This window comes from Sebastes umbrosus, chromosome 2, assembly GCF_015220745.1.
Source record: "Sebastes umbrosus isolate fSebUmb1 chromosome 2, fSebUmb1.pri, whole genome shotgun sequence".
Taxonomy (NCBI): Eukaryota; Metazoa; Chordata; class Actinopteri; order Perciformes; family Sebastidae; genus Sebastes; species Sebastes umbrosus.
The window spans coordinates 7,830,158-7,857,406 of NC_051270.1; the positions used below are offsets into that span (position 1 = coordinate 7,830,158).

Genomic DNA, 27,249 nt, shown 5'->3' on the forward strand with positions numbered 1-27,249 from the left:
GTAGATCAGAAACACAGGTAAACATACTGTAGAGGGTGTGGGTACAGAGACAGGTAGAGTGGTAGAAAGAGGTTGACAAAGCAAAGGTAAGAAAAGAATATATAGACCCCAATATCAGGACTTACATTATAGAGGAAGGGTTTAGCACAAAATTAATATTTTTTTTTTCCAAAGATCTACATATCCATTTTGATGAGAAATATTATCACCTGAACTTTATCATCAAATATATCTAAAAGTTATCAGCCCAGGGCCCTCGGTTATCAACATCGTACAGAAAAGATTCTAAATTGACTCCCACAAGTAAAATGTAAAATGCTTGTGAATACAATAAAGTTGTTAATTGTCAAATGTGCATAACTGCTCCAAGCAGTAATGTAAGTAAGTAATGTGAACTGATAAAACCCACAAATTGTAAACCACCATGCTCACGAACAGAAAGTTCTACTTACATAATGAAACGCTCCATTTATAGTCTTTCTTTTAAGTAGTGCTGGAAATGTCACTCATTTCTTCTATTTCTGTCAAACTAAACTGTATATTTTGGTCACAGCGCTAAAAGGAAATCTACTTTTTGGGTACCCACAGGAGAAGCTTAAAGCGTCAGCAGACTTGATAAAAAATATCTTTTTTTTTTTCTCTACATACATTACATGAATTACATTTAAAGAAATTAAATAATTGTTAAACAACACCATAGTTTATTGTGACCTTTCTTCCAGACGTCCATTTGTTTTATTTGGGAGCGTTTGTTTAAACATGCAAAAGAAAATCAAGATGCCACATAAATAATGCACACGACCTTGAGGTGCCACACAACAACAAATCCACATGGCTTTAGTATGGCAGTATGTGCATGTGACTTCCAGCATGAAGGTAACAGAGAACTCCCATAGCCATGAACCCTACATTTTGAGCCAGTTGAGCTTTTACAACCAGTAAAATACAACAGAGCAGCCTTGCTATGTTCAACCCAACAAAGAACTGACTGGAAAATGTGTTGCTTAACATTAAAAGAGTATCAAAAAACCTGAGATATGAGTCTGGTTTATGCATCACATGCACCAAATGCATTCAACACGACAACTCTGAATGGTGCGTGTCTGTATTTGAGGCTGAGAAAGAGAAAAAGAGAGAGAGAAAGAGAGAGAGAGAGGCGCACATTCAATAAGCAATACTAACAACCTCATTGTGTGCCCCAAGCCACTGCTGTGACAGTAAAATAGGTGACAATAAAATATTACGGCCAATTCACAGTTGATTTGGTAATTTGTATTTAGTCCTCGCTGAAATGTGCACCGCATACAGATATCCTTTTTCTTCCTTACCTGGAACATTATGGTGAAAAATCCAGCCAAATGGACAGACTTTTCCTGTAATATTTCTTGCATTGTTCAACAATAACAAGAAATTAGAAAGCAGCTTTTCTCGCTAATTCATGATCTGTCAATCACATTTCCCTGGAAGAGCAGTGTTTCAACCAGGATATAAAGATGTTGCAAGGGACAGACTTATATCAACAGGTTCAACAGACTGATACCTTTCAACCCATAAATATCAGCGCACCAATGCTTTTCCTCCATGCATTTCTAGGAGCTGATAGCAAGACCATACATATATTCAGCTTTGAGTTACCAGGACTGTAGCTTTAACAGAGAGAAGACATATTTCGCAACATGTAGTGCTGCCATGAATGTTGGCTTATGGACGTGAAGAACTAAATTAAAAGTAAATGGAAAAATAAATATTTGCAGTATTTTTACTGTTAATCGGTGTCTAAGGGTGCTTTCACACCTGTAGTTCGATTAATTTTTTCCAGACCCAGGAAAAAAATTATTTCAGTTCTGGTCCGGTTCCTAATAACACCGATTTTTACAAAGTAAACATGAAGTTATACAGACTGACAGGTACAAACGCATTGTGTGAGCATCGGGAAGCTCACGGACTTGCGCACGATTGCCGAACTGTGGGATCGCTGTCACACACTTTTTAATGTTTTTTTTTTTTAAACTGACAAACTGCACGGAGTCGGATACAAGCACAGCCGTTTTAACAGCTTTTGACCTATTAATAAGGGAAAATACGCAAGCTGACGTGCTTGTATACATGGCCGTGAATACAGATCGCTTCCTCAACAGTTTTCCCGATTAGCAAATGTATTCATTAGTAGTTTAGCTTTTGAAATCATGCTAAAATCATACATCTGCTATCATAAAATCCTGTGGTTGGTTCGTCTGCTTTCACACCACAAACGAAACCGCACCAGAGTCCGCTTGGAAGTGGACCAAGACCCACTTTCCAGGTGGTCTCGGTTTGGTTGTTTGGTCCGCACCAGGGTTCGATTGATAGCTTTCCCACCAGCCCAAACAAACTGTAATAACCGGACAAATGGATCTGAGTTTGTTTTAAACCGAACCAAACAGGTTAGGTGTGAAAGCACCCCCTAAGAGATACCCTTGATATTAACTAGTGGCCAAAATCGCCACCATCAACATTGATTTTCCTCCATTTTAGTTTTTGGGAACTCCCAAATATCCAGTAATGCTTATATGCAATAATTAACCTATGAGCCTCCTTGGTAAACCAAGTAAATACTCAGACTGTTAATGTGAATCCCACGTTTCACTTAAAAATGATTGCATGCAAGATTTTTGTTGGTACACAGTGTTGATAAATGAGGGCCCCGGACTCTTATCAGTGCTGTCATTTTGTAAGTCAAAGATTAAAGGTCTGCTCTCAAATGTTATGTTGGACTAGGTCATACACACAGCACAGAACAAATAAAGGTTACAGAAATACATCACAGAAATGCAGGTATAGGTGCCACTCCAACTAAGGCTGCATTCACACCAGATCAAGCATTGCGACGATGCGCTGCAGGGTTGTGCGGTGGTCTGGGAGAGTCACTTAATGACCCATTGACTGCACGACAATTAACGTCTTTTGTTCCCTCATGGCTGGGTTATACAGCTCTGTATCGCTGGTTACGTGATTGGCCAACGCAGCGTGAAGCGGGTTGCGCTTCTCCAAAAGTTCATTCTGTTTCCACTTTTCGGCATCCCCTGCGGCACTACCTCCATTCAAAATGAATGGAAGGACTTACGTTTTCATCGCACCACCGGATTAGGTGTGAATTCAGCCTAGCACATCTTGTCAGGGGCTCTGATCCTGTTGGCCAAACTGGTTTCTGAGTTGCGGTGGTCGGCCTAACAAAAGCACGGACCAATACGATCTTAGTTCTCTTTAATGGCCCATTGTTTGCATGAAGATAATTGACTGATACGCTTGTAAAGTCTGTTTAAAAGAGGGCATCATCTTTACCTTTGGGCCCCCTATCTATTCACAAAACACATCAAATACGTGTTTACTGCAGTAGACTTTATCCCATCGTAGGACCGCCAGTTCTCGGGTAGCATCCTATCAGCCCCTGGAGGAGCAGTCACACATGCCCTGGCACAGACACTGGCAGAACCCATAGACCAGGCAAACCGTCAGGCTTGATGGCACCAAGCTAACACATACAATGCCCAGTGTCACTCTCTGGATCACCAACAAGTAGATTCCTAGAGGCAGTGAGCCGAAGTATAAGAAACCCAGCAGCCAGACCAGGATGCGCGGGACATGATTACAGAACTTGGACAAGGCATCCTGATCAGCCTGCCCATTGGAGCCCATTGATACAGAGTCCAGGCTCTGCTCAGCATAGACTTCAGAACTGCCATTTCGGCTTGGGGAGTGCTGTGAGTCCCTCTGCACTTCCATTATGGTGATGACCAGGCAGTTGGAGGAGGAGTGAGACGGACTGGAGGAGGAGAAACTTGTTGGAGTCAGTACCACCTCCCTGTTGTGGTCGGAGCTCCAGGATTTGTCCCGCATTGCCAAGTGGGACATGATGATAGCATCGTCAGGGAGGGCTGACACCTCGTACTCTGAGATCTCGGTTTGGTGTCTGCAAAAGGGGCAGGAGATGAAGCCTGCCCCGTCGGCAATGTCCAGGATCTTAACGAGGCAGCGGGCGCAGACCCGGTGCAGGCAGTCCAGGATCTTAGGCTTGCGGTTGTTGGCATTGTAGCGTTGGTAACAGATTTTACACTCTAATTCCTCTGGTGGAGGACAGTCCTTCTCCTCCAACTCAGCCTGAGTATCGCTCATCTTCAAGTCATGTTCTGGGGAAGGTGAGAGAAATATAGAGACTCATTGTGAAAAAGAGTTAGAAGGAAAATGGTATATAGTCCAGCATTACATGTGATTTTAAGTACAACGTTGGAAATTGCATTAAAACAAGCTGATGTTTCTGACTACTGTTATCTGCGGGGAAAGGTCAGATCTCTGCGTTCTTCTCTGGCTGCTTCTATTCTCTGTACCTGCTGGTTATGAATGATTTATGGTTTGGGAGTTGGATCAGGATGTGATCCAGGAGCCCTTTGTGACAAAGCGATAGCCAGGAATGCTATTGATCTTTGGGGGTGGTAGGGACAACTGTGTTTCAGCATTTCTTGTTGATTCTGTAATCTTGTGTAGAATACAATATTGTTGTAGATCTTAATTAAAAAACAGCCCCTGAATTTAGGCTTTTACATTGTTATTTTCATTTTTTTATTTAATAGTTGTCCCTCGGATGATATGAAGCTTTTTTTGGGGGCTTTTTATTTGGTGTGTTAGGATACGGAACTAGAGAGCAATGAGATTTCTTTGTTAAAAACCAGTCACTCCTCTTTTGTTTATACCGACCAAATGAATGTTTTAGTTAGCATTAATCTATGCCTGTTTAATTAATTCAGGTCAAAGGTCATTATTACAAAACTGTAACAGAAGAGAAAAGAAAAAGGAAAAAGAAAAACACATGATGTGTGGTAATTGTTGAGTGGAAAAAATCAACTTAAAAAACACCATTGGCCATTAATTTTCCAAATTGACTCAATGCTGTTACTGTTACCCATGCCTATGCCAACCAATTTAATGTATTTGTGAAGATATTTGCAAATAATTGAATGTTCTTCATTATCAAGTACACAAGAGGAATTTTACAAAGAAAAAAAAAAAAAAGAATAGAATAATATAGGCATCATTATTAATCAGATATCATAGTTTCTACAGTTGCTTTAAACACAGCACTAACTTGTCCTCACCCACCACCCATAAAGACAAATATAAGCTAAGATGTGGGGTTAATGTTTAGGCTGTATGTACAAGTTATTAACACTCATCCCTGTATCAGTACTAATTAATGCTGACAGCTTCGGTGAGATTGTACATAATTAAGGGCTGACACGAGAAAACTCCAGTGATCAGTTTCCTCCATGGAGAAACCGCAAGAAACTGTCAATCATCATTAATAAGGTCAAATAGCTGTAAGCATGTATCCATAGACACAAAGCATGAATAAGAATGAGGTTAAGGAGCCCCCACATCCTGTACTCTGCCCCAGACCTTTACTGTGGCAGATGAGATTACTGTCACCTACAGGTACATAAACAGTCTTTTAAGATTTTAACATCTTCATAATATAAAAATACAGCTATTTCAAGTTGTCCACTCTGTTTTTTTTTTAGTTGTTCAATTAAGTGCCTGTTTTTCTCTTTTATCTTTCATTAGCTTGATTTATGGTCACGTTTTGTAGTTAGTTTTTTTGTAGTGTGTGTGCTAACCTGCTGGTGTGGTGGTTAATGTTTGTTGGTAACATTGTAGTAGAGTGGTAGTGTCTTGGTGCAGTGGGTAATGATACTGGACTGCTAGTAATATGTTGATGGGGTTTAATGTGTTGGCATGGTGGCCATTTTTTGAGTGGTAGACAGTTACACACTGGTGTGATGATACTATGTTGATAAGGTGGTAACCTACTGGTAAAACGGTAGAATATTAACGCAGTAGTAACTAGCGCCATGTTGTTGGTTCAGTGGTAATGTCTTTAAAAAGATATCTGCATATGAATGCAGAATCTGCAGGCAATAGAGCTGTCCCGAATGCCATTTTTTGGGCTTGGGAGCTTCGGTAGTAATCAACAGCGAATATTCTAAGCTTCGGCCGGGGGGCTGTTGGGCTCAACCTGCGGCGCTTTTAACCTCTCGGTTTGCAGGCTGCACAGACTTGTGTCATTAAAGCAGCACATTTGCTCTGTCACACACTCAGAGACATGTTTTTTTCGAACAAATGTGTCTTGATGAATCCATGAGTGCTGTTTTTACACACACCTCTGCACTGCGCTCAGCGTCTCCTCTCATCCCTCTGTGTGTGGGCGAGTGTAGACATAGCTCAAAGTCACGTTTGCGGGCCGGCTCTCCCCCTAAACGGCGCCGTTTTGTCTCCGTGCATTACACACTGCCTCTCCAGCAGTGTCCAGCTGCAAGCCCGGCGTAATGCAGCCAAGCTTCTGCTCAGCCCTTTCTGCCCGAGCTTCCCACGGGTTGCATCGGAGAACGCACTGACAAAAGCAAGGTCTCTTGCTTGGCTCGGGAAGGACTCGGCCAGACATTTTTCCATTCTCGGGTGAGACGGACGGCATATCGCTACAAACACGTGTCCTTCGTTTTAAAGGCATTCACTTTGAAGTATTCTGTTATTCTACCATATTATTTGTTGAATACTACATTTTATTGAATAAAACACATTTTCCAAAAGGTTTGGTGTGTTTTATGCATGTTTGTAATCCTAAGGGGTTAAAAAACAACAAATATCCGAATCCCAAAAATGGAAACTGAAAATCTACCCAATGAACGAATAGTCGGATATTTGGGTCCATCCCTATTAGGCAACAGGGCAAGATTTTGGTATCGGAATCGTTCTGATTTCCGTTTGTAGTCCAAGTAGTATTGACCAATCACGTTTGGCTTTGGTTGCGAGCAGGTGAACAGTCCATGAAAGTAAAAGAGGCGGAACGCAATGGCTGAAGTGCAATCTCAAACCCATCGGCTATTGTCTGAGAACAATTTCACTTTTTATTATCTTAAAAAATAAACTGTTAACTGAGTGTAAACTGGCTACTTGTGAAACTATCTGGTCGTAGATGTCGTCTCTCAACTCCAGTCTCGCATATCAAGCTGCTAATCCGACTCTAAACAATGACCGGCGCACGGAAGAAGTAGTCTCGACCCGATGATCCGTGATTCAGACAAGCCTCAAAAATTTTGGCCGTTGCCCCCAGAGGCTAAATCATCATCAGACCAATAGCCAATGGGTTCTGAGATTTGTTCAGTGGTGGCTCGGACTGATGTTTTAAGAGCTTTTGACTTTTTAGTTGTAGAACCCACTCTCAAACCTCTGTAACACCCGCTTCCCTGGTATGTGAATACTGATATTGAGCAGTAACACAGTTGTTTGAAATACCATATCATCACATATTGTAGTTTTAACATTAGTTGCCATGCACAGACACACTAATAAAGCTTACAAACCACATAGGCTCACATTCTCTTACAAATAACCTAATTCTGTCCTTATACATCCTGATGAGAAAGCCAACTTGTGTTAAACAGGAAATACAATACAAGTTCCGACTTGAGGGCGTTCACGCTCATTTCCGAATGCAACAGAAAGCCTATATGGCATTTTACACTGCATAAATTAGCCTGGCAGCTAGCGGACTTTCCGGACTTACTCATAGCTCTTCTACTTTTACTTGGTTTAAGCCACTGCATCACCTGACAGAACACCATGGTTGAATTTCTTTAAATAAGAACAATCAAGTCTCTACTCACAGACTAATATGAATTATCTTGCCCGTCAAGGATTATGTGACAGTATAGTATGTGTATGTCATCACCAACTATTTTGAAACATCTTATTGCTATTTATCATAGTAGTATGCTTTGTGTTTATATATAAAATGCTTATATTTCTGTACTATTAAAATTTAATGAGGTGGGAAATTCTACAGTGAGCATAATTTATTTTTATATTCTCTTGAAATAGCCTGCAGCAAAACATGAGATATGAATCCCAGTTTTATACAGGTAGACAAATATACAGGAGTTTATTTTTTAACCTTACTACTTTTCCTGTTTTGTGGGTATGCCAGTTTATGACTGTGTGTGTTGCTGCACATGCCACCATACGTATGTTTGCCAGAAATCCCCCACAGTGTTGGTGGGTTTCACTGTCAATTGTGCCAAGAGCCATTGACAGGAATGAGGTTAATGGGCAGGTACTGTGTCTGCGGCTGAGTCAACAGACATAGTACCAGGAAACGTCCCGGGACTCTTGCACCGTGACAGGATGTCAGTGCAATTCAAGCAGCCCACGAATATAATCAGCGTTTCTCTTATTTTAATGTCAGCTAAGATGGTGAAGGACTTTTCGTGTATCCCCCGGACGTGACAATCATCAAGGACAGGGTCGCAGCAGAGTCTGAAACTGTCTTTCTAGTCTTTATTCAGGACCAGGTTTATTTTGTCAAATTATGTGTCATTCAATAAAGGTTAAATAGGCTGAATAAAACCTCAAAAATACTGCTTCTGTGAGCTATAATTGCAGTAACCTCATTCCTGTTTTTACTTCTTACTTTACATCTATATTTGGCCATTAAAAAGTCCCCCTCCCATCAGGAAGATGCTATATAAAGAAAAGCCAGTCATTCATTCATTCATGACCATGAAATATAGATTGAATAGGTGGATGTTGCACTGGCAATTGCCCAGCAGGCCTCTCTGTGACTTGCTGACTGTTAAATATTTCAGCCAGCAGTCTGTTGCGTTAAAAAGCCTTCTGAAACATGTCAGAAAGATGTCAGAAAGAACCAGCTCGTGCTGCATCAATCCCAGGAGCAGAATTGCTCAGTTTTCCCCAGAAGCCCGAGACAAATAAATGTTGTAAAGAAAAGGCACTGCGCCGGGATTGTGCAAGAGAAAATCCAGCTACTTGTTATGCAACGTGCAACATGAACTTGAATGTGAAGGTTACAGTTGTTCGTGAAGCTATCCTGTGGAGTTTATATTGTAAACAAACTTCAACGTTTTTACCATAAAGAATTGTGTGTGTGTTCTTAAGGCCTAACTTATCTCATAAAACATATTTTTTTAATGTTTTGAAACTTCATCATTGTTTGCATCAGCTTATTTTCTTCTTTTTGAGCTCTTTTATTGGCTCATTGCTACCTTTAATGGCACATTAGTGCTATCAACTGTCAATATGCATTACAGCTCTGCAGTTGCCAAGAATGTGAATTGGAGTTTCTAGTAGTTCTTTATTTGTGCATATAATAGAATAAAACAAATTAGAAAAGACATATAGTACAATAACATAACAAATGCACAGGTGGGTTGAAAAGGGGGCTTGTAAAAGGAACCCACCTAACATTGAAATTAAAGACAGCTGTATTACAATTTACAAACAGACATATATCTTTTTTTAAATATCTTAAAGAAAGAAAAGAAAAATATTTCCCAACAAAAAATGTGAGAGATAAAAAGTCAGGAAGGAAAAAAGAGAAAAAAATAATGAATAAAAAAACAGGATGACAATAACAAATGTTTGCACTGCTTTCATACACCGTATCCACCTCATTTACATAATATTGTACTCTGTCAAGAGAAATTGTAAAACCAGAAATGAGGAGTGACTGTGCAGTGAAGCAGAAAAGCTGTTCCATACAACTGGAGCATAATGTACCTAATTGAAAACTGGCCACGGCTAGTTCTGTAGAACTGACTGTATAGAAGATCAACAGATCTGGTGTGATAACAGTGGATCTGACACCTAGTTACAAAGAAACTGTGAAAGGAAGTAGGTAGTGAATTGGGTAACACTTCATTTTACAGGTCCGCAAATTTCATGGTAATTAGGTGATAATTAGCAAGTAACCTATTTGAAATTTCTTTGGAATTACTGCCAAATTACCCCAATATTTACCTAAAAATATATAAAAAATTACTTTATTATAAACATTATTTAATAATTATACGCTAAAATAGCATATAATGGTTAAAATAGGGCCCTTAGGCTTGAGAAGCGGCTGTGCGCTGCTCTTCATCAGAGGTGGAAAACCAAAACTAATAGATCAGGCACAAATCTCACCATTGTGTCACTTATTGTCTACACAAATGTAACCTGGTAGCTAATGTAATGATTCAGGGAGTTTTTTAAGGAATTTCAAAGAAGTTATTTGCTAATTATTATCTATTTAACAGCAGACATGGAAATAAAGCACATCAATTAACTTTGTATTCTTTTCCTGGAAATGTATTAAATAAATTAACAGCTATTGGGATATAGCGGAATATAATTATTAAATAATGTTTATAATAAAGTAATTTTTGTTAAATTTTGAGGTAAATATTGGGGTAATTTGGCAGTAATTCCAAAGAAAAAATAGGTTACTTGCTAATTATCACCTAATTACCATGACATTTTTGCGGACCTGTAAAATGAAGTGTTACCTTGAATTGTTGAGAAATTGAAATACAAAAGTACCTATCTGAAGTGTATTGATGTTAAATATGTTTAATAACTCCAGAGTTTGAAATAACGGGGCAGTATGAGCATTCCAGCTCTGTTTATCCATTTCACACATCTAGTTAAAATGTGTACAAACCAATCAAGCCTCTGCATGTCACACTCTCAATCATTTTGTCCTACACCAGGTGCCAGCCATTTATCAATTCATTTTTAAATGAAAAATGAATGCCAATTAAAAAAGAAAATGGGACAGTCAACAGTGAAGTGGAGACAGAATACTCAGCTAGAATTGAGCTGGGAATGATGCGATTCTGTGACATGTGCTCTAACCATTTGACTGTAGAGTCTTTTAATATATTTTTAACACTTCCAAAAATTGTCTTTAGCTTTAGTTGGTAGAATTAAACACTGCAGTTGGATAATTATATTGCCAAGTGTGCCATCCAGATGTTCCTGCCCTGTCAGCGAGGGAGAACATCACTATGTGCAAAGCTATTAATCACCACAGGCTATTCCATCACTGTGCAACCCTCTGCAAACCAACCAGATGGATGGTCCAGAGCAGCTCAGCTAATGTTGTCATCTGGGCTACTCTGGTTGAATAACCTACCATGATTTACCGTTCTTCATCTGCTGCCAGATTCTCCATTTCTCAACCTTGAAATTGTTTTCAGGTTGGCGTTGGAAGGTATATGAACTATGAATACAATCCGCATCATACTCACGAGGAATCACACACAGCCCCACAGAAAAGAAAACTTAAATCAGAGTAGTGTAGCTTGAAGGCAATAACACACACACACACACACACACACACACACACACAGCATCTGTGAGGCATAGTTCTCTGAAGGGACATTTTGAAACCTGAGTTTGAGTTTAAGGCTCGCCATCATCTTGATCATCACTGGAAGCACCATAGTGGCCATCAAAGGAATTGCAGCTGATAACCAATGGACTGATAGAGTGGTTGATTAAGAAATCAACAACTCTTTGTCCACTAGTCGCACCAGTGTTGTAAATTCAGGACAACATCTTCCTAGTGTTGCGTTATATAAATATTATGTGTTCTGACTGATTGAGTGGTTGATTGACTGGTGTACTGACTGACAGACTAGTTAACTTGGCTGCTTGACTGACGTATTGACAGGTTGACTGACTGCTTAGTTGGTCTCTGAGGTAAATATGTTGATTTTGAATGGTGAAACATTGATTTGAAAACAGTATGGTCCACTATGGAGGAGGAATAGCACAGTGGAGGAGGTGGACTGGAGCTGACATTTGACATTTAGGAAGTGATTGGAGGAGAGTTGAGGGAGTTGTTGGAGGTGTTGAATGGATGAGATTGTGTTCTTGCTCTCCAGAGAAATTATATATCCAGTTACATCTTACTGTGGTACACATATGGGTCATTCTGTTGTTCTCTGGAAACACTGGACTGTTAATCTTATTATATTCAGTAGCATATACTGTCGATGGCAGGGTGAGCTGGGCTGTGTAATGATCAGGGAGACTACTCTTTACCCAGAGAGTGTGGTTTGAAGTGTCCTTGAGAAAGATATAGAGGTCAACCTTTACTAAACATCTCAGATGCATCTAGAAATGTCTTATTTAGGCACACAAAACTGGAAGCGGCGTTGGCTGCTATTTAAGTTGCTCATTGCACTTAATGTGCACCTTTGTCCGGTATGCTTTTGTTCATCATTCTGTTCATTACAACAGGGCTATACAAATAAAATTGCAATTCGATTCATACCTCTGTCCAATCTTATTCTTACATGAGAACAAAGAAAAACCAAGCGCAATTACACAACATGGCACAAATTTAACCTGTGTGAAAAAACTGAACAAAAGCAGGAATGAAGTCAGTCTAAATCAATGGAGCCTTTCCAATGATTATGACATAATCAAGCTATCAAGGCCATGAAAAATACCGTAAACATCCATGATGGGACCTTATACATTAGCCACAGTCTCGCAAGGAACTCAAGGCGTTCGTAATTACTCTTCATTTAGGCTAAACTTCATTTAAAACTAAAGACTGCTGAACCATGCTGTCCTACCACCTTCAGATGGCTTCAGAATTCAAGTCACTAAAAAGAAAGGCCTTTAATGGTGCAATGTGTAAGATACGGCCAGATTCTTTTTTGTTTAAAGGGATAGTTGACTTTACCACTGACTTTAACCATAGCTTTGTTTTTGACAAATTATGTTGTCCTGGCGATAATGGCGTCAGATAAGAAAATATGTCGTCCTCAAGGGCAGTTACTAACGACGTATTTTGTCATTCAATTTGCAGGACTTGTTGGTTAGAACATTATGTCCCTCTGCCCCTGAATCCCGGCTCCATTCGTTCTGTTTGTACCCTGAGCTCTCATAGGAGGTTGAACCAGAGGAGAATTTCTCCATGGGGAAAAATCAATAAAGTATCACCTTGAATTATTCTACAAACCACTATCAATAACAAGTCGATATTTTTAAAAGCAAAAAGTGCTTTGATCAACATATTTTGCGGCATTATGGATAATACTTTGATTACAAGGATAAAAGCAAGGTCTAGGCTATGTTATCACAGCTACAGAAGTCTGTACAACGCTGAGCTCCAGACGCTCTGTTGGAGCTGCACCTTTACAGCCAGAATTACACAGCAGTCAATATTCTGCATAGATCTTGGCAAGACAAACTACATGAAACGCTGTGTTTACCTGCATTTATAGCATATGATAGGGGGGAAATAGTAGATTTATGCTCTCTTCACAATTGCTTTTAGCTGGTAAGTACTGCTTGGTGGGTTTGTCTGACTTTGTCCGATTCCACTGGCAAAGTTTCTTTGAAAAAAAAATCTTTTCTATACATCAAGTTGCCATCAGAAAACGTTTAAACTCTCCATGTGACTAACAGCAAAACAGTGGAGGATCTACCTCTGACAACATTTTGACAGACAAGCTTGTGTCTGGGGTTTGCAATTTGTAAGATATCCCTGCATATGGCAACAAGATGGGACACGTATCCTCTCCATCCCTTATGTTCTCTGCTCCCCCGTCTCCTCCTCTCTCTCCTCCTCCTTTCAGTGTGGAGAGTTGATGATAGCTTTGACCTTTGCTGTCAGAATATCTGCTCGGTGATGCTTCTATGAATCATGCCATTGATCCAGAGGATTATGTTCATGCTGCTGGGCAGATCTTTCATCTTGTTCACAACAATTAGGCATAAATACAGAACAGTCTTTTGGTAAACTTCCTTCATCAAAAAAAAAGAAAAAGAAACATGTTAAAATACACAGAATAAGCTTCAGCTGTACTTCCTAGATGTATTCCTTTGAATAGCGCAAGATTTTTGCCTTTTACTTATAATATTCTTTGAAACTTCTGATTTTCATATACAGTATATTCAAGATTTGGTACATAATAACACTACTGTAAAAGTTTTCGAACACAATCTATGGAGCTTTCCGATTAAATAGGGTTAGGGCAGCTTGGATTAGGGCTAAGTAGTACTCAGCCTTGATGAACAGTGGGTAACTGTGCTCCAATGGGAGGATTGGTACATTTATTTAAACACACTGCTGTTTAATCAATTCTGGCCTCTCTACTCTGCATTCTGCACATTGACCTGTGAGAAACTTGAGCTGCTCCAATTTAAAACAGATATTCAGGCATTCTTCTCCAGTCTTTAGCTGTTACAAAGACGAATGTGTGTATCTAAAACAACGCATCTGACACTAACAATGTTCTGTCAGGACAACAGCTGTCAAAGTGTATTTCATCATAAGCAGCAATTATTGTATGTCTGGGGATGTAGCTCATTTCTGGAAGCTCCCTGCCATATAATGCAGGCACGCACGAGAGCGTAAGGCAAGGAGAAAGCACTAACAGAACCGAAACTGCTGCAACAACAACAGAGGTGCTATAATGTTGAAAAAAAAAGGTTGAAGTAGTTATATTCTGTAAATCGATGTAAGGAAGCTACATAATGTGTTAATGGGGCATTTAAACGTATAATATGAGCAGTTGGCTCTTCACTGTTGTGGCAGGCATAGTCAAATAAAGATGGATTTATGCTTCTTTGTCAGTCCTCCAGTCCCGCCATAGTAGTCTCTGGTGTAGGAATTGATTTATAATGCAGCATTGAATTTAACCTGTTGATTATTGTAGGACCAACGCAACACTAGATGCAAAAAAGACTGTGTTTGTGTACGTTCCATTGCTTCCAATCCGACCAATCACATATCTTGTGGTCTCCATATGGAATCCCCATCGCCCCCATAGTTACATTTTTGAGGATGTACAAGTCAGTCCCTCCAGCGGAGTTACAGAAATAGCCTCTGTGACACTGTCGCAAAAAGCATAAATGAGAGCTGAGAGTCTGTACAGTATAGCCCACTAGCTGATCCAGCCACTGTTGACAGTGTGGCCTGTCAGAACAAGCTTCAATTAGATGCTCGAGTCCAGTAAACTAGAGAAATCCCTGAATGCTATGGGGTGGTTGACCGAGCACTGTCGCTTCAGAGCGAGGAGGTCCTGGGTTTTAACCTAACTGAGCTGTTGTGTGGTGTCTGCATGTTCTCCCAGTGCTCATGCAGGTTTACTTTGGGATCACCAGTTTGCAGACAGGGGGGCTGCTCTACCAAGCCACGCACCTGTCACGACACGACACAAGACAGCTTTTTTAACATTTTCAAATCGGAAGGCTGATGCTGCGACAGCAAAAGCCCTGTTCCCAGCCATGCTTTGCCCTACTCTTCGCAATAAATGCAATGCATAATGTTGGCCGTTTTATCATACCCGAGTCATGGAAATTGGACGGGCAATTTTTTGCAAAAGGCATATATTTTGGGCTTTTGGAAGTGGTAAGCTCTGGCTCTGGCTTGAAATCAGATGAAGCCATCTCCGCCGAAGTTGTTGGGTCAGGGATAATCTTACTGGGGAGACAGGTGTTGGAGCGGTTACCTCTGCCGATGATGTCGGGTCTGGGCTGGGCCTTTCAAGGCTGGGGACAGGAGTAATGGGGTACCACATTACTTTTCTTGACAATAAAACAATCAATAGTTGCTGTTGAATTACTGGTATGTTTTATTTAAGGGTGTGATCTGGCTTGAGGAGGAGTACAGAGTATATCAGGTTCAGTCACACTTGACAGATTTTTGGTTGCGTGACCAAGATGATTGCACCTCTGGAGCAAGTAAGTAGACCAACATATGTGGGCAGCAGAGCCAGCACTGTACGCACTATTAGGGTTCCAACAAGCTCTGCTGTGCAGAAATACACAGCATATATTCAAGACAGGTGTAAAAAGATTCACTTTGTTATTCTACCGTCACCCTCGAAATGATTATATGTCAGAGAAGTGATAAACAAAGAAATAAGAAAAGAGCCAGGAGGCAAACACAGAACCAAACTATCGGGCTCTCTACAGCTATACAACATGCTTCAAATCCATCAGCCCTACTAAAGACCAACAAACCATTAGTTTATCTATCCAGCCAAACACTGGCAAAGCCAACTTAACAAATCAGGCACATGGTTGCTTTACCATCCAACAAGATTTTTACAATAGCACTCAAAATCATGTGTTGTCATGTGCCCAAGCATAGTGATTTGCAGTCAGTTTGCCTGATTGAAGTGAACCCCCAATACAGTATGACCAGAACTAATTGTGACATTGACTTTGACATTGGCAGATGAGCTGTGTTGTCTTCCCAGTTCTTTATCAAGGGAGGTGAATGATTCTGTGTGTGTGTGTGATGTCTGTGTTTGTGTGCTATTGGCAGAAATGCTGGTACTACATCCTCTTTCTCTGATGTTTTTAAAACCCAGCAGACAAAGAGGCTTACTGATATTACTTCTGTCAGTACATTAACCCCATAGTTATCCTTTGCCATCGCAAGCTGACCTGCAACAATCATCCTCGCACCTGTGGACTCCCCCATACCACAAGAGCTTCACTCCTCAGCAAAGGTCAGAGATTTTTAACTAGAAGGGCATGACAGCAGAGTCTTGTGAGAGGTGGCAAATCAGATCCTCCTTGACAGGCATTTTATGCTGCACACCACTAGCTTAGAAAGAAAAATGGCATCATTTCTAACCTTTACTGAGCCAGGAAAAGTTATTGACTTACACTAAATGCTCATTTTCAACCCGACTGTGCATCACATTCAGGACGTTCTACATATCACATACCCACAGGATTCTACTGTTGGCCACTGGGAGATGCCCAGTATATTTTTAGTTTTCTATCATTCAATGGTTAGCCACTGGAAGCCAACCAGCACAACCACATTGTTTTTCTTTTGGCCTCTGGGAGCTAGGAATTGCAACACAGTCTTGCATTATCTACTACTGGAAGCTGTCCAGTAACCACCAGTACAGTAGGAAACTAATGCCTGCAGGTCGACATGACTCAACTCACTTTTGATACCAGGTCCTTTTCTCTATTTCGTTTTCCACTTTGGATAGCACCCCTTCAGTGTGAAACTGCTGTGACATCATCTTCAACGCAATACTTGCTGAATCCTTTCATCGGCAAACCAACAGAAGAACATCTGCACTTCGTCAATTGTGCAACGTAGTGTGGGCTTACATAGTGTATAGCATAGTTTTGCAGGCTTTTTGCCCAGGCGTTATGTTTCCGGGTTTTCTTGTGAACATGATAGCTAAGGAACACCTGGAGGAAATTTCTTCAAATGTGGCACAAAACGTCCACTTGGACTCAGGGATGAACTGATTAGAAGTTGGTGGTCAAAGGTCACTGTGACTTCACAAACCACATTTTTTGGCCATAACCCAAGATCCATATGCTAATTATGACAATTCACACTAATGTCTAATAGGATAAAGTGATGACATTTTGGACAGACTTAGATGTAAACTGAAACTTGAATGGCTGGCGGAGGCATACAACCTCTAGGGGGTAATTCTATCCTGGGTCTGAAATCTGGGTCGAGTGAATAAAAAAATTGTTATCTCTATCGATTGGTAGCTTGGCTATTTAAAAATTGAGCGTTTGTGCAGGATGTCCCGTGTTGCGCTTGTGATGATTTTCTCTGAGCAATCATTGGTCTGCAGTGTTTTTAACTCAACCTTCTCAGCTCGATTGAAACCTACCAAAAAAAGTAACAGGTACTATCCACAACTTCTGCTAATGGAAAACCAAAAAGAGCGAGTTGAGTAGAGCTGTGTCGTACCATGCAGTGGAAATGCGGTAAAAACAGTATCTTGCTCGTTCCTTCAGCTGCAACGTTACTTCCTTTTGCTCCACTGTATGCCTGTAGCAGGTGAACCAGTTTCATCCATTCAATTCCTGTATTGTCTTGTCTCACTATGCTCCCATCCAATGCATCCACACTTATTAAATGCAGTAAGATCGGGCGTAGAGTAGGGTCTCATGTAGTTGAAGTCTGCTTGCCCTATGGAACTGCTTCATTACCTAATGACACAAGACAGCCAATTTCAGCAGAAAAGGTCAGTTTGTTTACACATGCACTGAAGCTATATAGCTGAGAGAATGGAGGTATCGCTGCAGGGAATTTTAAACATTTGGATTTGTGAATTAATGAATTGGATAAAAGGGTATGGTGTTGTTTGTGAGGTTGTGAGGTGTTCATTAGAATAATAGCAGGTTTGGCAGATAAAAGGAGAGGAGGGTGTATATGCAGTAGCCTTTAACACCAGCTCAAGATTTACTCTGCGTTCAGACTGTTAGCAGCAGTTGTTGGCTGCAGCTCAAATCGTATTTCAGCATGAGGTAGGACATATGGCAGTGCTGAGACAGGGTTGGCTTCAAACAGGTGGTAGGACTCAAGGATCAACTTTCAAATAGCTTTTCATATGGAGAAACAAAAGAACCAGGGGACTGGTTATTTTAGAAAGTAAACGTAGTGAAGCTTGAGAGCAAGTTCAAGCAGAAAACTTGAGTGTACTGCTAGTCACTGCAAACATACAGTATATCAAACGCTCTCCCACAGCATCTGTCTGTAGGCTCTAGGTTGCCTCAGGGGGAAGTTATTATTGTCAGGTCTGAGTCTGGATGCCATATACATATCCTATATTCACATACAACTCTATTAAATGTGAGTTTAATGCTCACATGCAAACCTATAGTACAATTGTGACTCTCGCGATGTAAAGATATCGTAGAGTAAGGGCATCCTTGAGCAGAGAAGGAAGTCACTCTCCCGCTGTGTGTGTTGTAATCCGTGCTTCTCTGTGCTCTGTTGACACTGCTGGGCCGGCCACATGTGCTTTTTAGTGCATGTGAGTGTGCCCCACTGGCTAGCTCATGGCCGCCGCTCTGCACTGCGCTCATTCGGCGGTTACAGCTGATACGCTTGTCCCGACAAATGGCGTTGTCGCTGGAAGTGTAGCGCCCACCCTCTTGTTTCCCCCTCAGGTAAACCCTGTTGGCTCTGTCCACACTGCTGGCTCAGCCATCGCCATGTTGAGAGCCGTATGGAGCACTAGATAGGCCTATGCTCTGAATTTAAAACACAACTGAGCAGTTCTCAGGTGTGTGTGCTGAATTGTGCTGAGTGAAACTTATGTGGAGAAACAAGTGTTTACAAAGAAATGTTTAAAAAATTAATGAAAAACATTTGCACTCTAGATTGTAGTGTCATTAATATTTTTCTGCTCTGAATTTTTGGTATTTTTTGTTGTTACTGTGTGGAGAAGGTCAGCCAGCCTCGGGCTACAGCTAGGAGGGGGGATATATTGGGTTGGCGTTGCTCAGCTCAGCTTGTTATGAGGGCTAAATGTCACCGCTTCAGCTGGGCTGATGCTGTTGCCCTGCTGCCTCCCCAGGGGGTTGATGGAGATTCAGTCCAAGCTTTGGAGACATTTTTGCTTTCCAGGTTATAGCTCTCCAACAGAAAATACCAATTCCATTCATTACTGTGCACGACTGCGAATTCCACATGCTGGTTGGAAATAGAGTGAAGAGAGTTAGGGCCATATCTAAGGCTAAGGCTCTTGACTGGCCAGGCCAAGCGCCCATTATATGATGGGCTAGATCCAGATATGTTTCAGATGAATATTTAGAATCCACTTGTCAATAGGGCCTTGTAGCAACCACCTGCTAAGACACGACCAAGTCTGTTGAGTGCATCTTGAGCGTGTCTGGCAAAGATGTTTTGATATTATGAGCTACCCATGTCTTGGACTTCTTTTTCTTAGCTCTGTAAATATCCTCTGTGGACTGACACATTATCGGTGACTCATTTTTCTTTAACAAACTACAACAAATAGATACATACATGAATACATTAATAAATATTCATGTTTTCATTGAGAGCACCATCAATTGATGAACCTTTTAAATTAGTGTTATAGTATATTGGTCAACATATTAGTTATTTTGATCATCTTAAATGCCGTAACACACAGTCAGTGTTTTTTTCACACGTCAATATATTTTTATACATAAAACGCAAATATTAGGCGGCGAAAAAACTACATAATTCTTCTGAGCTTTCGCACCGCAAATTACGGCATCAACCAATCCACGTTGTGCGGACCGGTTGAATTGCGCCTATGTTAATTACTCACTTCGTGCTAGCTTAAATTCTTCTTAAATTGAACTTAGTTATTCTTGCATGCCTCCAATGTGAACCAAAAACGGCGGAAATGGTGTAAATCTTTGATGAATTTAAATAAATGGAGTCCAGGTTTTAACAACAGTGAAATTTAAAAAAAACATCCGTTTACAAACTCTCACACAACTCATGCAGTATAATCCAAGTCTTGTTTATCCAGTCGTTATGCTCACTACTTTCCCAAACACATGCATCCTTCACCAAAATCATACTATTTAAAACACTCCCTCCACTACCGTCTCATGATTGCGCATACATGCTGCAAATCCATGAATGAGACAGTAGTTGCGTAAGTATTTTGAATTGTATGATTTTGGTAAATGAGACTTGGATTGTACTGCACGAGTTGTGCAAGAGTTTGTAATCAGATTTTTTATAAAGTTTTGCTGTTGTTAAGCTTCTACTTCAGTTCATCAAGGATTTACTCGGCTTTCAGATGGTACGTTCACCTTGGACGCAAGCGAGCAAAACAAAGTTGTCTTCAAGAATTCAAGGTAACACGCGGTGAGTAATTGATATACGAAAGGCCATTTTGTGTGTGAAGTAACAGTATTCTTTTATGTACTTTATGACATTATGACCATGTAATAACTAGAAGCTTTCAACCTTTGCCAAGACGTACAGGGGGAAGGGAAAATAGCCTTTCATTGTTGCTGGCCGCTAAGTACGTCAGACTATAGCAGGGTGGTGGCTGATGACATATGCTGCCACCTAATAACCACGTAGACATTCTTCTGCAGAGAAACGGCCCACTGGTAGGAGAGAGGTGAGTGTGTCATTTCTACAGGATTTAAATTGGGCAAGCCTATATTCCCTGTACTGTTCTTTAAAAGGTGAAAGCCTGTGTAAAACATGCATGCTGCATGTTGGTATAAAACACTGATGTACTAGATTACTTTTCCATCAGTGCTAATTAGATTTTTGTATTACTTCAGTGTGGTCCTGAACTTGTGTATGCAATTGCATTGTTAGTCATTCTTACATCGTCTCTCTCTTTTTTTTTTACTCACACTCACATCAGCCTGTACTCCCACAGTGTTTGGTAAGACATCAGTAAATAAAGCCAGGTCAGTTACTTAATCAGTCAGACACATTACTTGCGACATTGTGATCAGGCTGTTCTCATTCACTGTTCGTACTTATACCTAGGAAATGTAATGCACTGTAAGTCATATATAACCCACGTAATCGTGAGCCGGGATGTGCAGGGGGCTGCCTCTAAGGAGGTCAGGTGACATACCGTATTAAAAGAGGGACAAAGTCCCATGGATGTATACAGAGAACTGGATAAAGCGTTGGAGGCGAAGGCCCCCGTTCATTCCTATCAAAGTTGCTCAGTGGCGCATGAAGCCAAAATGGCTCAAATGTCGAGTGATAAAATTACCCGGATTTTCCGCATCCATGGGCCCATAGAGCAAGCGCAGCAGCATTTCCTTTAACCCCGCCTCCCAACTGCTCGATCTCTGCTCGATCTCTGCTCGCTCACAGGAACAGCAGTTCATTATGCCTACGGAAATAAATGTATTTGGCTATTAGTGAATTCTACAACTTTTAGGACCTAATGATTTAAGTGAGGGCTATTGAAGTGTTTGTTCTGGGAAGTTGATTTACCCCCAAGAAATGATCCGCTGATTTACGGACGTCTCTTTCCCAATGTAAGTCTATAGGTATTTTTAAGTATTTTTGGGCCGAATGGCATCATGTTACAGACCCGGAAGTTGTAATTCCTAGGTTTAGCCACTATGAAAATTGTCTCTTTCTGTGGGCTTGCAAAGTCCACATAAAGAGGAAGTCAGGGTCAATGGATGGCTCAAACAAACACACTTTCACTCAGTAGACCGCTGTTTGTGTCCCGTGTGAAACCATTTCAATGTTGACTTATTTTACTGTACTTATTTGAAGTAACTTATATACTTAACTAACGCCAGTTACCTAAGTTACGTAACAAACATACTAATTTTACATGGCAAAAGTTCTTATTTGAACCAAAACCACAACCTTTTCCTAAACCTAACTAAGTTGTGTTGCCTAAACAGGCTCTGCACTGCAGGGAGAGTTAGTAAGCCTAGAGGGTTGAGTGAAAAGCACATTTGAAATTTTTTCAATTGTTGGTCTGATGATGCACTAAATGTATATATTGCTTGAAACTATACTAATGCTTGACTGCTAAAAAAAAAAGACTCAAAGCCTTAGGTGACAAAACATTTGAACGTAGCAGTGTCAGTAACGGTACTAGTCGGTATCATATACGTAGAGCTAATCTTAAAAAAGGAAACAATCCAGGTTGTGTCAAATAACATCTTTGGTCTATGTATCAGGCAAAGTCTCTGTGATAAAATAAGATGCCTTATGGTTGAAAAGCTCTTTTGGGAATTATGAAATCCTATACATTCAAGAGACAATGAGGTCATCTACCATATCTACCTGCCTGTAACAGTTGATTTAAAGGATGACACAGGTACAGTATGTAATGACGCTGTCGTAAATTATATGCTCGGGGTAAGGCCGGTTTATGGCCTGTACGTGTATTTCACACTTGCCTGATCGATGTCAGGGCCTGACTGTTCAGGACGTACTGTATGTAAATAATACCACTAAGATCTGGAGCATATGATACCGCTATCAGTATTCTAACATCATTCAGTAACAGTACTGTTGGCATTTTCAATTTGCTTACTGCTGATCAAACTACGTGTCTAGCCTTCCATACTGATGATGTGCTCATAAGCGTCATGTTGTTATGTTGTCATGGTTCTGTATACATCCTGCGGTCTGTAATCAATCATGCCTTTGTGTCGATAGGATAGGTAGAAAGCTAGGTAATGTCTTTCATGGTTAATCCCACCATTGTGTCGACTCTGATGTGCCGTAGGAGGTTATTTAGTCGTTATAGAACATGGGTAATTGATCACAATGATGATGACATAATGTGTTACGGATGATGGTCTGATTTTCCTCTATATGGACTGTATTTCCTCTGTGGACTATTGGTCTGCAAACAAGGGATTTTGTTATGAAAGAGGTGCAGTTTCTATCCATGTAACATTTGGGTATGGAAATTGAAAGACTATGCATCTGTCAAACTTAATTGGACCCAATATCCTTTTTACTCAGAGCAAAAATCATTTTGACATGCTCTCAGCTCTCAAGTCTGTCCCAGGCAATTAATTTTTTCTTTCTTTCTGTTTTTCATCAGGAGGCCTCTTTGAGAGCAAACACTCTTTCTAAAGCGAGGCCCAAACATTCATCCAGTAAAAAAAAAAAAAAAAAGAAAGGAGAAAATAGGAAATGTGAAATATTATTACCTTAAAGTCATTGAGGCGTTAATGAAGCTCTTGATGTAATTCCGAAAATGAACAAGTAGTTCACATACACAGCACTAATAGGAGTACAGTTATTTAGGTGAGAAAAGCAATTTAATTCATGTCTTCATAAGAAACTGTTCATTTCAGCTACCTGATGCCGAATTACATGTGATCCCTCTGCTTAGCGTTCTTCTCATTCAATAGCACTCCGTTACTACAATGGACCAATTTTTCCACATGTAATTATCCCATGAGAAACATTAATGCCTCTTTGGTTGTGATTGGTTGGTTAAGGAAAAAGCATTTGGCATCTGTTGGCGCTTTTCTGTTTTCCATGTTTTCAAAGCTTTGTAGTAGCAGATGGGGGTAAAATATGCTTTGTGCAAACACATCTTGATAAGACAATTACAACTCACCAGTCCTCTGATCTGGTATCATAATTACAAGATTAAAAGAAGGGATAGGATAGCTTCAGAAATACAGCCTCATATATAAATCAGTATCAAATCCATCACCAGTGATAAAACACAAAACATTTTCATAACTGCTTCTGCATGACATGTCTCAGAATCAAATACAGCTACTTGATAATTCATAATTATTTAGCGTGAAAGGGTCAAAACAACTTTGTTTATTTTACCCTTTATCAAGAAGACAGTGATAAACTCCTATGCACACACACAAATAGAGGGCAAGCACGCACAGTGTTTGTCCTTATACAGACCTTGTTTTTCTCATCACTAAATCTCCAACATAGCATAGCACAGAGCAGCAACACTCACTATCCATCTTCTCTGTTTCTTTTATTTTCCTTTGTTTCTCTTGCTCTTTTACAATCTTTCATTGATTCTCTCTTTACTTTAATGGCCCCCCTTTTGCTTTATTGCCATGACGGTTATTCTGCATCAACGGAGGCAATCTAGTCCACATAACAATAAACATGTATGCCACTTGTATGAGTGTGTGTGTGCGTGTGTGTGTGTGTGTGTGTGTGTGTGTGTGCGTGTGTGTGTGTGTGTGTGTGTGTGTGTGTGTGTGTGTGTGTGCATGTGCGTGTGCGTGTGTGTGTGTGCGTGCTGCACCACCTGCAGTAGTTTTGAACTGTCTGCAGCTCAACAGCTGCTGATCTGCTGACACAACAACTTAAATACAGGTCTAAAACCAAACTATTATTTTCTGGACACACACATGCAAACAAATAAACACCAAATACAGTAGAAGTGCAGATGCACCCACACCAGCCTCTCCATAGAAGATCTGCAGGTTAATGCATGTGTTGTTCCTCACCTTGTCCCAATGTGTGTGACTCCCCCTCCTCCACTCCAGTTGTCTCTGCGCTGTCCTTCATGTAAATCCGCCTCCTTCATAGCAACACTCCACATCTCATTCCTCTGTGTGTGTGTGTGTATGTGTATGTGCAGGTGTACCGGCAGCAGGCGTCAACCAGACTGGCAGTGTTGGAGGAGGCAGCGGAGGGGAGGACAGCTTCTTACCACAGGGAGATCCTTCACCTGCAGAGGCTGCTAAGAGAAAGACAGGAGGCTGAGGAGAGACTGCTGCAGTCCAAACGGTAGGAGGGGAGCGAGGAGGAGAGAGAGAGAGGTTGAGGGAGGAGAGAGTGGAGGAGAAACGGTCAGAGGCAGGCAGGCGGAAAAAGGGAGGAGGATAGGGAGAGAATGTGTGAATGAAAGGAGGAGGAGAAAGAGAGAGGAGACGGTGTGTGTGTGTGTGTCGCGGGAGGGAGGGCAGAGACAGCGAGAGGCAGCAGCGAGATGTGTATGGAGGCAGAGCCGGTCACATCAACAAAACAATTACTGACAAGAAACAGATAGACATGTCTAGACAAACAGATCGGTTTCACCCTTTTTGTACATTTTTTCTTACATTGTCTCCCCAAAAAGAATAAGTCAGGCCAATTATCATCTGATTTCAGCTTATCATAGATTTATAAATCACAAGGACAGTACATTATAGAAATATAATTTTCACATAGTTTGTCCACCAGAGAGCATTGACTCTTGCTCTACATACTTGGTCACAAGTCTTTAATAACCAAATGTAGATCTGCTATAACCAGTATTTTTAACAAAAATATACATCAAAATGATGCAATGCAACAATGCATCAAATAGCTACGTGTAAGTGAAAGTCGTCGTTCACAGTGAAATACTCAGTGTTTAGATTCAGAGCGTGAATATTAGACATTCATGAGCTGGCCAGAAACACCAAATGAATGCCAATGTCACTGTGTACCGGATGTGTAAATAAGCAGCAACACATTCGCCATATCAACTACATAAGCTGATAATGTCATTATTTTGTTTACAGCATCTGTACGATCCGTCATTGCAGCTGCAGTGACAAATATGCTAGTTAAAGTTTTAGAAGTCGACATGCTTGATTTAAGGGCCTTACATACCATCTACGATGGTGCTGCCATCACTTTTTCTGCTGTGATCTCAGAATTAATATAGTAATCTACTCGAGTGTTGCTATGTGTATTGTTTACGTTATGCGAATCCGGACGTTATGGTAAATGGTAAATGGACTTGCATTTATATAGCGCTTTTCCAGTCTTCCGACCACTCAAAGCACTTTACACCACATGTCAGCCTCACGCATCCACACACACATTCATACACTGATGGCAGAGGCCATGCGAGGTGCCAACTTTTGCCCATCAGGATCTAATCTAAATACTCATTCACACACAGATGGCTATGCCTTCGGGAGCAATTTGGGGTTAAGTGTCTTGCTCAAAGACACATCGACATGTGACCGGAGCAGCCGGGGATCGAACCACCGACCTTCCGATTGGTGGACGACCTGTTCTATAAGGTCTGAGTTCTCCGGTGTGCCCTCTAGTTGAATCCTCTAGTAACACGCATAGTACATAGGCAACTATGTGAACAATTCCGTTAATCATGTAGCAGGTTGTCTATGTGAACGCTTGGTTAAAAAGCAAGTATATCTCCGGCCTTTAAGCTGCAGTGGGTAGAATTAGAGCAAATATGATTTAAAAAAGTTATTTTTATAAAACGGTCACTATATCCTGACCTTAGTGCATGAGACAGGTAATCTGAAAGAAAATCATGTGCCTCTGTGTCCTCCTGTGTCCTCCAGAAAACAACCAATCAGAGCCGAGCTGGAGCCTTACTGTCTATGAGCAGCTGTCAATCACTCGCAAACTCCGATCAAACAGTCAAACTAGGCAGCGCTGATCAAATAAGAATCAATATTCTGTTACTGTTTTACAGCTAAACCGTATGCTACAAGATGTTTCTGAATAACATTTGAGGCGAGAAATAGACATTACAGTAAGAGAATATTGATTCATATTTGATCAGTGCTGCCTAGTTTGACCGTTTGATCGGAGTTTGCGAGTGATTGACAGCTGCCTCCGTTGAATGAACAGTCAATAGGAACGCTCTCTCTCTCTGAAATGACTTGTGATTGGCCAAAGTCTCCCGTTACAGGCTAGATTTTTTAAAGCCTGATAACAGAGCCAAGAATGAGGTGCAGAAGTCTCTCTCAGAACACTTGAATTACAATAATGCTGAAAGGTTATTATGGAATTTTTGCCCAATGATGCCAAAAACATTCTGCCTACTGCCGCTTTAAGGGATCTTATCAAAACTGTTTGTTTATGTCATGTGTTTAGTTCAAGTAATGAATATTGATAGATTTATTGTTATTGGATTTAAAAAAAAATCTCAAATGTCATTATCTGTATCAGCCTTGACATATAGTAGAAGTTAGGCTTTACACAATACAGTGCAAACAACAACAATTCAACAAGTGAGAGTACACAAGAGACCACAACAACACAACCTAGTAACTCAGCCAAAACACATCATAACACATCACTTTTCTAAAGCAAGACATCAACTCCTTTGCTTCTCTGTATCTATGTATTCTCCACAGTTTCTATATTTGTACAGTTCAATTTCCACTCCCATCGCCGGG

The 27,249-nt window shown here is 40.6% G+C and overlaps 2 protein-coding genes across 2 annotated transcripts in view; one reads left to right on the forward strand and one right to left on the reverse strand.

Moving 5' to 3' along the window:
• The window catches only part of cep89 (centrosomal protein 89), a 70,250-nt gene that overhangs the window by 32,438 nt on the left and 10,563 nt on the right, over nucleotides 1-27,249 (forward strand). Inside the window, exon 17 of the mRNA XM_037746838.1 lies at nucleotides 24,705-24,853. Within this exon, the coding sequence (XP_037602766.1) occupies nucleotides 24,705-24,853 (149 nt within the window). The remainder of the gene's footprint in view (nucleotides 1-24,704; nucleotides 24,854-27,249) is intronic.
• On the reverse strand, nucleotides 701-24,787 carry zgc:165481 (uncharacterized protein LOC100073327 homolog). The gene is made up of 2 exons (XM_037746874.1): nucleotides 24,571-24,787; nucleotides 701-4,166 (listed from the first exon to the last, which is right to left on the reverse strand). Exons 1-2 carry the CDS (start codon nucleotides 24,629-24,631, stop codon nucleotides 3,421-3,423), a joined length of 807 nt encoding a protein of 268 aa, XP_037602802.1. The 5' UTR covers nucleotides 24,632-24,787; the 3' UTR covers nucleotides 701-3,420.

Coding starts and splice junctions, on each gene's coding strand:
- zgc:165481 (XM_037746874.1), bottom strand. CDS start 24,631: ATGAAGGACAGCGCAGAGACAACTGGAGTGGAGGAGGGGGAGTCACAC. Junction 4,167..24,570: donor GTCACACACATTGGGACAAG/GTGAGGAACAAC, acceptor CACCTTCCCCAG/AACATGACTTGAAGATGAGC.